The sequence below is a fragment of the Octodon degus genome, unplaced genomic scaffold, assembly GCF_000260255.1.
Source record: "Octodon degus isolate 3935 unplaced genomic scaffold, OctDeg1.0 scaffold00058, whole genome shotgun sequence".
Taxonomy (NCBI): Eukaryota; Metazoa; Chordata; class Mammalia; order Rodentia; family Octodontidae; genus Octodon; species Octodon degus.
This window is the reverse complement of record NW_004524634.1, coordinates 306,196-317,130: the sequence shown is the minus strand read 5'-3', so window position 1 is coordinate 317,130 and position 10,935 is coordinate 306,196. Positions and strand designations below refer to the sequence as shown.

The 10,935-nt window shown below is 42.7% G+C and overlaps 1 protein-coding gene across 1 annotated transcript in view; it reads right to left on the bottom strand.

Moving 5' to 3' along the window:
- Window positions 1–1,629: 1,629 nt before the first annotated feature.
- Antxr1 (anthrax toxin receptor 1) overlaps window positions 1,630–10,935 on the bottom strand; it is a 236,553-nt gene continuing 227,247 nt past the window's right edge. The window contains exon 18 of the mRNA XM_004634035.3: window positions 1,630–5,206. Within this exon, the coding sequence (XP_004634092.1) occupies window positions 4,946–5,206 (261 nt within the window). The 3' untranslated portion in view covers window positions 1,630–4,945. The remainder of the gene's footprint in view (window positions 5,207–10,935) is intronic.

Below are 10,935 nucleotides of genomic sequence, written 5' to 3'. Positions count from 1 at the left end.
CTACTAAAGTGAATATTAGTGAAAACTTGGAAAAATTTTCAGTATGACTTTCTGTTTACATGGTTTATTCTAATTAAGATGAAGCCAAGGTTTAGTGAGGACTTATAAAAAATAAGTTCCAGAGTACAGTGGTACATGCTTGTAATTCCAGCACTCTGGGAGTCTGAGGCAGGAGGATTTGTAAGTTTGAGCTCAGCCTAGGCAACTTAGCAATTTAGTGAGATTGTCTAATTTTTTTTTAAAGGGACTGGGGTGGTAGCTTAATGCAAAGGCTGTGGGCTCAAGCCCTGGTATCCTCCCACCAATATTCATGAACTAGCAAGAGACTCTTTTCTACCTACAAAAATTTAAGTTGGGGCACAGAATTGAAGCTACGATCCTCGGTGTAGTTGCTTGGTTCAGAGATAGCAGCATAGGGAGATGGTCATAGTGGACATTTGGCCCATTGACTGCTATTTTCAAAAACTTGATGAAAATTCTTAGGACAGTTGCCTTATCCATCATTATTTTCCCACACAGTTTTTTTTTATTTTGAAAATAATAAAAAAAATTTAAAAACATTCAAAATGATACATAATTTCAAAACAAGATGATAGGGAATTGACCATTATATTGGGTATTGTTATCTTCAAAGTAGTTGTTCAGATGAGCAGATTTAGGCATGCAAAATTGATTAAAAAATTAAGCATTGACTGTTTTTTTCAATAAACTAATACAAATTATAGTAAAAAAAAAAAAAGCATTGAAGCTACTAAGAGAAATAAAGCGGCTTGTACCAGAAATGCAGAAGACAAATATTTTGAGAAGTACAGGAGAGTACTTAAGACACATTATCTGTAGGCTGCCCCGTCTCCGAGGGGCTGTCTACCTCAGGTCTCTGCGCTGTGAACAGAGTCATGATCATCTTTTTGTGTCGGCAGACACACACAGTTGTAAAGGACGCAGTACAGTTTTTGTTGGCATTTCTCTCTCTTCACTTTTTATTTTATTCAGCAAGAGTCACTTTTTAAATTTGAAAAGCATTACTAGAATTAAAGACTGGTTTGAAGGTTGAGAATTAAGAAGAAATGACAATAACCAAGAGAGTAAAGTATGTAGTGGAGGGGATAAAACAGAGAAAAACAATTGAGTGGACTGGAGGACAGCTATTTTATTATGATCTGGCTGTTCAGTGCCTGAATAATTTGCACTTTGTTTTTATGACAAACACACAAAGAACCAGTAAGAGAGTTGATTTTAGAAATTTATTATTATTATTTTTTAAAAGCAACTTCCAGGGTTTGTCATTGTACAGGTTCAGCCCAGTCTCCTATAGCATGGTACAGTGATAACTTATTTTTTTATAACTGATTCAGAGGCGCCAAAGATCCATAACTGAATTATATCAGAAAAAGAAAGAGTTAAGAGAAGAGTTTAATGTTAAGTGCATTTAAAAATCATATTCTAATTCTTTTAAATTGGTTATCCACGTATGATAATATAGCTGAGCTCAGATAACTAGAAAGGCGATTGACTAGAACACTCTATTCCCACCTGGCGTGCATTAACAGGCTTTTTACTGCATATATCTTTATATAGTTTGCAAACTAATTCAACCCATTTTACACAACATTAGCTTTTTTTTTTAAATTGAGTTGGCATTGGGCTGAGACTGTTGCTTATTTTCTCACGATTAAGATTTTTTTCTAGCTTCCTCATCAGATGTCATGCTTACAATTGTTTACATATGACAATTCAAGATTATCTTTGCTCATTTTAATGAAACTTATAGTGTGACTACCTATCATTAGATATCCAAGACTACTGATTAATTTATCCGCCAGCTCTGTTTATCTTGGTAGAAGGGAGAGCTTGCGTCTCTCTGAAGTGTGTACCAAGCTTCAGTAAGGAGATTATGAGCTGGTTGTCAACAGAGGGGACCACAGTTCCTAGCAAGGATCTTATTAATGCTGTGCAAACAAGGGTCTCGTCATTTTAGTGACTATTTGTACAATTATAAAGGCAATACAGTCATGGGAAAAACCAACAAGCACAGCTTGATAGAATAACTGCCATGAAATATCATTGGCTTTATAATAATTTACTACAACCGTTCTTTTTATTCACACTGGATAGGAAATGCTTCCATCTAACACATGGAATACGAATATATACAACAAAAATTTGGCTTTTATAAAAAAAAGAGAGAGACTTCATCAGGACAATAACACAAGGGTTGAAAAAAATAATTTTGTGCAGTTTCCTGATCACAATCATGTCTTCTGTCTTTTACAGGGAATGATACAGAACTGATGGAATTTTGTAAACCAGTTAAAGAATTTTCTTACCTGTAATAGCCTACTATGAAAATAAACTGTATTAATTTGTTCATACAGTAGATAGAAAGTTCTTTCTTAACTGTACTTCTGAATACCTATCAATGATGTGGCTGGTGGGTTGGTTTTAAGGACAAACCCTGCGAATCCGTTTCAAAATCAACATATATATGCAGTTTATTTTCTCAACATGTTCAGCCACAAATCTCCTGGAAACTGCACAGGGCATCTGGGCGATGTGCTGCTGAGATCCTGAATGTGCCTTCTCGCCCGATGCTGCCATCTCGTTGCACAGCAATATCAGCATCGTGGCTTCAGCTTTCTGGTTGCCATGCCAGCCAGGTGGCAGTGGCGTGAGAGGACTGTTTCGTACTGCCCGCAGTCAAAACAGCTGCCTTGGGCTCAATGTCTCTGTGGTGTGAACCCGAGGAACCCATTCTCCTAAGGAATGGTTCTGGGGCCCAGCAATGTCACTGCAGGTGGCTGGGACATTCTGACCCCTGCTTCATGCGGGACTATATTAAAGAAGTAGCCTAAGCATTCTAAAAATAGGCAATGCAATAGAGTTGGCTGAGCGGGAGGGAGGCTGCTTTCATAGACTGTGAAAGTCATCTCTGATTTTAGCTCCTTGAGAAGGCTAGGAGGTTCTTAGGCCTGGGTAGCCATGTGACAAGGGGAGGGCCTGAGGTGCCCTTGGAGAGTGTCAGTCTGGTGTTGGTCTTGCAGTCAGTGCCTGTGGTCCCCCACTAGGGCACTGTCCTAGGTTCAGTCTCTCCTGACTGTACCTTTTATGCTGGTGGATTTTTCCACTCCCCCCACAATTCCTATTTATTTTTGCTTTCTAGGGTTCATCTCTCTCAGTTGTGACTGATGATTGACTGTTTTTTTTTTTTTTTTTTTTTTTTTTGATTGACTTGTGACTGGAGATGATTGTTGAAAAATCACTGAGTGATTGGGAACTTGTGCTGAAGTTGATTAGCAATGTCTGCATGGGCACAGGAATTTGTGTTAATGGAATATGTGCTACGTACACTAATGTCTCTGTTCCAAGCAAGGTGAGAGAGTGAGGCTGGCTTGATGGATTCTTGTGGGCTCTCTGGAGATCAGAGTCCAAAACACTTAGTTTATAGCTAATACTATGATCTGCTTTGTTTCAGAGAAGATTTAAGAATTTGAAAGATTTATGATAGGAAGTTTTGGGCCTGTTGCAATCTGAGGGGGAGATAGTTTTGAGTGGGCTGGTATAGGAAGTCTTTGATAATGATGTCTGTTTATACTCCTGGGTGAAAAAGCTCAATGGTTTGGCAAGTTACTACTGGGATTTCCAGTTAAATAGACTCAGAAGGACTTGAGGAATAGGATAGGCCTCAAGCATGGTGGGGATTTCAGGAAGAACATTTTTAGGTCACACATCTGCTGTATTTCTCTTGATTAACAGCTGATAATACTTATAAATATGTTGAAAAACCTAGGAAAACATATAATTGCATCTATACATACATGCCTTTTAGAAGTCAAATCAAAAAACCTAGAGATAAGTTTCCTCATTAGGTCAGGACCACTGTCTCTCAGTTCTGCCTAGATGCTTCTGGTATAACCTTGACCAAGAAAGAAAGAAAAAAAGTCTGTGACATCATGCAGTAGGTGTTGATAGTGCTACTTGGGGAAGGTCAACTCAACTCATTTGCATCTCTGGAAAACAGGATCAGTTACTTTTTTATATTTCAAGTGATTGAAACCAAAGCCAAATCTTGATTATTTTTTTTTAAACATGAATCATTAACAGCGCTGCTCTTTAACGAAGCCACTTTCTGTTGATTTAGGGGACCGTGTCTGGCCAGTGCTACCTCCTCTAGCTGCTAATGGCTGGTGGGTTTGAGAAAATGTCTGACGCTCCATCAATACTTCCCTGTCCATGCACACTACCGATTTCACTTACTCGTCAACATGACAACATACCGTTCCCATCAGTAAACACGTGCTTCCTTCCTCACTTGGAAACTAAAAGAATTTGAAAGGAAAATGAGGCAGATACTTTGATACACCTGCCAATCCCAGAGAAATGTCCTTTGGAATACTTGTCTGAATTGAGCTTCTTGACACCCTGGGGTTTCCAAGCTTTTCCCAAGTTGTAGGCAGAGTTTTCTCCCTTCCTGAGGGGTACACAGTGGGGAGGAGTCCTCGGTTTCTGGGACAAGGGTCCAGGGTGACTTCATGCGGTGGAGTGGAGGAGGGAAGGCAGCATCTAGAAACTGAGCAGTGTCACTTCTTATCCAACTCTGTTTCACTCTCAGAGAAATGATTTTCTTACTGGGCCTCTGTGAGACACATCCTGTTGAGAGCATCGTGGCAATTTCATCATCTCTGGAACCGTCTAGAGGTGACAGCTGGCTGGTTATAAATGTGAGTTAGTTGCCTCATCATTGGTTTTCAGGCAATTAAAGAATTTCTGCTTCTTTCCGCTGATCACAATGTCAGTATATTGGTGTTGCCAACCAATATTTAAAGCATGTGAATGTCAGCGGGCTTAATCTCCACTCCTCCCCTCTAGCTGGAAAGACTTGTTCTAATAGCACAGAGGAGCGTCCTCCTCGAAGTTTCTGAGATGGCCCAGAGCACCATTTTGGGCTCTAGACAGAAGGCCTGGGAGGAGGTCGGGAGGGGGGTGGTGCCCTGTTGGGAGGTGGAGCCTGAGGAGGAGGAGGAAGGTTGGAAGGGGGGGATGGGAAAGGCGGGGTGGGGGCGCTAGGGGGTGGGGGAGGACAGTGGGGAGCAGGGGGTGGGGGCGTGTAGATAGGGGCAGGGGGTGGTGAGGTGGTGTGGTAGGCGTTGTTGAGCGGATACTTGGCCGGCTGGGTGTTCTTGACTCTGGTGAAGTTGATGCAGCGCCCCTAGGAGAGAAGGAGGATGTGTGAGTTGATAGCCTTACAACAGGGTAGGGGGAGTATGGTAGGCGGATCGGAACGGTAGACAGCAGACGCTCCACTCACGATACATAGCAGAACCAGACGACAGACTAGCTTTGTTTCCTTTGCTAGGGCTGTGTTGCAAAACCACTTAGCAAAGTTCATTTCCCACCCCACGCCCCGGAGTTTTTAATTCCTTTAGGGTGGATAAGACCTTAATGGGACCTGCAGGTCCCATTACCCTGAGCCTCAGTAGCTATGCCACCTACGTATGATGACCAAACAATCCCCATTTCATTGGTGAGTAAGTTGAGGCTGAGAAAAGTCCTTTTTACAAGGTCGCACAACCCTTAACGGATCCCAGGATGCCTATGGGGACAGCGAAACCGTCCCACCTCCCCACTCGTCCTTCAAACTGTGTGCTGAGTCTCTTGTCGTCATCCAGTTGGCCTTCCCTTGCTCACTCTGGCCTCCCCTGACCCTTAGATTCCATGAGTGCTGTGGTGACCGTCTGCACTGCAGTGCAGTGAGGTCTGTGCCCTGCAGTTGCTTTATCTGTAAATGCCTTGCCTCTCTGGCCAGATGAGAAACTTCTGGAAGGCAGTGCTCTTATTCTGTATTGTGCTGTTCCACAGCCTGAAGCCTCCTGGCCTGCTTAGCATGGTCAGGAGACTCTGGGTCAAAGTGGAATTGTTTGAAGCTGCTTGGGAAAGAGAAGGGACTTGGGCAACAAGAACAAGCAACTGGAAATTCCTCTACAAGACCACACTGCTCAGGAAGTACGTTGGCGAAGACCATGCCTGACTGGACTGTAAGTAGTTCAGGAAGGATGGGGCCTGGTGCAGATATGGGTACCCCAGTTCCCCTGAGTTTGCATTTCACGTGACTAGACCAGGACCTAACCTTGCTAGGTTTCAACTGGGGTCCTCTAGCAACAGCAATAAGTTACCATTGTCTGTCTGCCTCAATCACAGTTCCCAGAACAGGTGCTAGATTTCAGGGTTTATGCAAATTTTGCAACCCACTCCTTTTAAATACCCACTTATCCAAGCAGCTCTCTTTTATAGCTTTATAAATCTAAGCCTTGGTTACCGTTTATTTATGATGCTGCATAAATCTCTTTCCTTCAAGATGTGCAAGCCTGTTGGCCGCCATCTGTGATAAATTCCTGTAACAACAGCTCAGAGTTGGGATTTACTGTACTACCTATTTTACCCTTCATTCCTAGACATCTGACTTGAACCAAGAGGCTCAAGAGATTCGTTTTCTTTAAAGAAGGGAAATTCTGAGCCCGGGCAGAAACCTGCTGGGGCTGGGGTAAAGACCCTATCTGGCTTCAGAGCTCCTTTACAGCTGGGCACTTGGCTGGCTAAGAAAGGAGGCTTATTAGTTAGCAACCCATGAACTTGTTCCGTGCACCTGGGTCTTAGCTGTTTTTACCAGAGGCTGCTGTGTCTGCAGTCAGGATCAGGGGCTCCAGCCTTCTTCTCCCAGTACTTCCATTCATAACCTGTAGTCGATTCCCCAGACCTTTCCATAACCCATAGTATGATGCCCAGAAAAATCCTAAAGGATTCGCACAAAGGTCTGAAAGCATCCACAGAATAAAAGATGACCTCATATCTATCAGCTGAAGATGGGATGACAAGGCTGGGAGACTTGGGGCTCAGGGAGACTGGGGGCTCAGGGAAAGGCTGGGAACTCCTTTCCTACAGGAACACCCCAGGGCTGCACTCACAGAACTGCAGTTTATCACAGACCTCCATCCAGTTGAGAGGAGGGCTGCAGCCCAGAGCTTCTGAAAATAGCTAGAGAGGAGGTGAAGGGTGCACTCACAGCAGCTGTCTCCCTTCCTTCGTGGGACAGCTTGCAGCGTGACACAGTGGAGTCATCACACCACTTTCTATTTGAAGTGGCATTATGAAAATTCCTTTAATCACATTGGCGAAGGGTCTGGGACAGCATCTGGCTCATAATGTTTGGTAAACATGTCTGAGTCTAATGTTTCTGCAGACAAGGGAGCGGGTGATCAGACATAGTGATGACCTTGTCCACAGTAGACCACCAGTTGGAGGTAGCATCAGGTGTTCTGAGTGGAATGCGGACTACACTCCACACCTGGCCTCTAGAATAAAATTGGTAAATAGGATAAGAAAAGGCAGCAGGGCATGTGACTGAAGCATCCCCCAGAGCCTGCTTTCCTGTGCCTCGATTTCTTTCTTCTGTTGCTGTAGAACTCCTGTAACTTATTTCTTATAGGACTCCTCCCATAGCGCTTTGCACACACAGTTAGCGTGTGATACACTTACAGGTATTTATCTTCCAGGAAAAAAGGTGCAGGCTCGGCATAAATGCAGCCCTGAGGCAGTTTACAGTAAGACAGTCTTCATATGAGGGGTGTGGCTAAAATTAAGTTCTTAAACCCTGGAGCTGGAGGTGCCAACACAAACAGCATAACACTTAGACCATATAATTGGTCTAAAGATCAGTTTACACAGCATCAGTTTTTTTTTTTTTCTTGCAAGAGGATAATAGAAAGGCCAGATGTGCTCTCTGTCAAATGTGCCAGTAAATCTGCACCAGTGTTTGCTTAAAATGTTGCTAGGACGATTGGAGCTCTCACTGTATAACGCTGGTCTTTGTAACCCAGTTTAATTCTCGACACTATTGTGTTTGGGTAGTTTGGTTCAGATCCCAGATTGGCTTTGGCCTCATTTTACCTTGCCTTCCTTATTAACAACTATGAATGCCGATTATTTTCAAATAGTAGCCACAGCATACTCTAGCAAAATTCTATGATGAAGAGGCAACAATATCTGCTAATGGGAAGTTTATCAGCAATTTCCAGGCACATCATTTTCTTTCTTTATTATCACAGCATATGAGCTAAGTATCATTACCTTCATTGTACAGAAAGGAAACAAAGACCTCAGAAATATTTAAATAACTTGCTAAGATTTGCCAGCAATGAGAACTGAGATTAAATGAGAGTGGGATTAAAACCTAACTCTGCTTGCCCAAAAGACTCACCCCCTTTTTTTTACTGTATTTTTTCCTGAGTATCAACAAGAAATGCAAATAGTTTCTTGAAGGATTGTACAAGTACCATACAATGTAGCACTTGGTGATATCTAGCAGCTGTTGACATAGCTTTTGAGGCTTTTTCCCCCCAGAATGTAAATCAATCCATTTTACTCTCCAGCTCAAAATTCTTCACAGGCTCCTTGCTACCTTGAACATAAAATGCAAATACTGTACCTCCGATGCCACAGGCAGCCCTCGAGATGTGGTCCTCACTTACACTTTGCGCTTAATTTCTTACTTTTTTACTGTAGGATTTCCAGCCTGGCTCAGGGTAAGCCCTCCATGAACACTTGCTAAATGAAGGAATACTATGTAGCATCAGCGCTCTTCTTCCGATGTCTCTGAGCATCAGAGCTGCTCTGGAGTCAGTTAGTGGACAACTTGGAGGCGGCACCTCCTGAAGGAGAAAGGGCCCTAGTGCTGCTAGGAAGATCTCAGGGTTGAAGTTTAATTTAGCACTTGGCAAATGATGCTCATCTACCTGTGGGTCTCTCAAGTGCAGCAAAAATCCTTAGAAAGCTCAGATTCTCCCTGTAAATTTAGGCTGTTAGAAGTTCAGGGGTCCATTAACATGGCTGTGAGTTTTATGGATTCTCATGTTATCTTCTCTGACTCTTTGGATATTTCTAGGACCTTGAGAGAAGAATGGCAAGGATCTTTTGTGCTCCTTTCTTTTGGTTTCTGTATTTTATTCTATTTTTTGTATTTTAGGGCAGGGTCTACGAGATGTTCAGGGTCTCACTACGTAGATTGGATTTATAGTAATTCTCCTGTTTTCAGCCTCCCAAGCACTGAGATTACAGGTGTGCACCACCACACCTAGTCTCAATCACTGGCTCAGTTCTCCCTGGGGGCGGGGCCGGCATGGCAGACCTGGGGGATTGAACCCCTGGACCCTGCATCTGCCTAAGCAGGCGCTTTAATCCGCTGAGCTATCTGGCTGGCCCTCGGCTCAATCTTTGTATTGTGAATTTTCCAGTTCTTCATTAGATTTCAGAGATATTAATACATTCACTTCTGCTTTTGTATTGTCACGGTGAGGACGCAGCTTGCCTACGAGTTCTGAATTTGGGTTTGTGGGCTGCCAGGGGAGATGTGAGCAGGAGATATGGGCTGATTATGTGCAAAGGATTTGCCAGTGGTGAGCTCATGTGTGCTGAGTGTTAGGAAACATCTGTTTGGGTATCATGCACGCTCAGCGGAGAGGGAGCTGGCCTTCAGAGATGGTTACAAATATGCCACGGAGCCCACAGATTAAGCCAAATAGTTTCCTATAAACAGAGGTCATTTAAGGAAATTGGATTTCACAGGAAGAATACTAAAATAATCAGATGGAAAAAGTATAATATACATGCCAGGTTTGCTCTGACAAATACCTTCATTCTCTGGCCCAGTTCTTCCATTGATTGTCTCTTTTGGAAAGTTGTAGGTATTTCTCAAGTTACAAGTGGATTAGGTTTCTGGAGTTTGTTCAGAAATTAGTTGTTCAGAATGAGGAGCTTGGTTCCTAATTTAAGTCCCTCTTGCAAAGAGGGATGGTTCCCAGACAAGACTGCAAAAGCCTCATTTGAATATTGAAGGCAACTGATGCAATCTGCTGCATTTGGTGCCCTAGTAAGCAAATAGATCTATGACCAATGAAATTGTGCAGGTCTGGCCTGGATGACTTGATACGGCTTCTCCCCCATGTGTGACTTCATTCATTGTGCTTGAATCTTCTTTTTGGCAGGCAATGTTTTGTGCCAGCTATGCCCAAGAGGCTGCAGGCAGTCATAAGCAAGACTTGAGGGCTTTGCCCTCATGAAGAATATAGTCTAGAGGTGGAGACACATGGTAGTCAAATGATCTCACAAGCAGGTGGACACCAGCAACCGTATTTGTGACCTGTGATGCTGCTCTTGGCCATGGTTGAGGGAACAGAGGTACATGTGTGATCTGAGGGAGGCCAAGAAGGTTCTCCTGGAGAATTTGGGATGAATGAGAAGAGCTCAGTCAGTCAGAAGTGACCCTTCGAATAGAGGAAGTAAGTGGAGATGAGGAAAATCTGTCTGCCACTCCAGTCAGGGAGAAGCAGAGGCAGTTTTGATTCTACTTCTGAAAGATCTTTCACATGCATTCACCCCTCTCCAGTCTTACTGTCACTCATCTTCTATGACTGGGGCCACCAAATAAACACAAAGGAAGGAGAAAGAAAAGGGAGAATTTTAAGCAACAGCATTTAGAATTCACGTTTTTGTGGGTGTGGCACGGTGGTGTAGATTGGGGTACTGCCTGATTTAACTCTCTGTAATCCATGGTTAGAATAAACATTTGTCTTTATCCTTTTCAACCTCCCCATACTGACACATTATTTACAAAAATGGGATCATCTTGTATAAAATTTAAAGATAATGTCTTATAACTTATTTTTTCCTCTGCCATTTTCAGTTGCATAATCTACCACACAGGTGCACCAAATGCAGTTATTAAACTATTGTTGGGTTTAAAGAGTTTGTCAATATTATAAACAAGGCTGTAATGAAACTACCCATATAAATATTTCTTCTATTCATCAATAATTTTAGGACAAATTGGTTAAGGCAGAATTTCTGTGTCAAAGTTTATACTCATCTTAATTTTTTTTTTTTTTT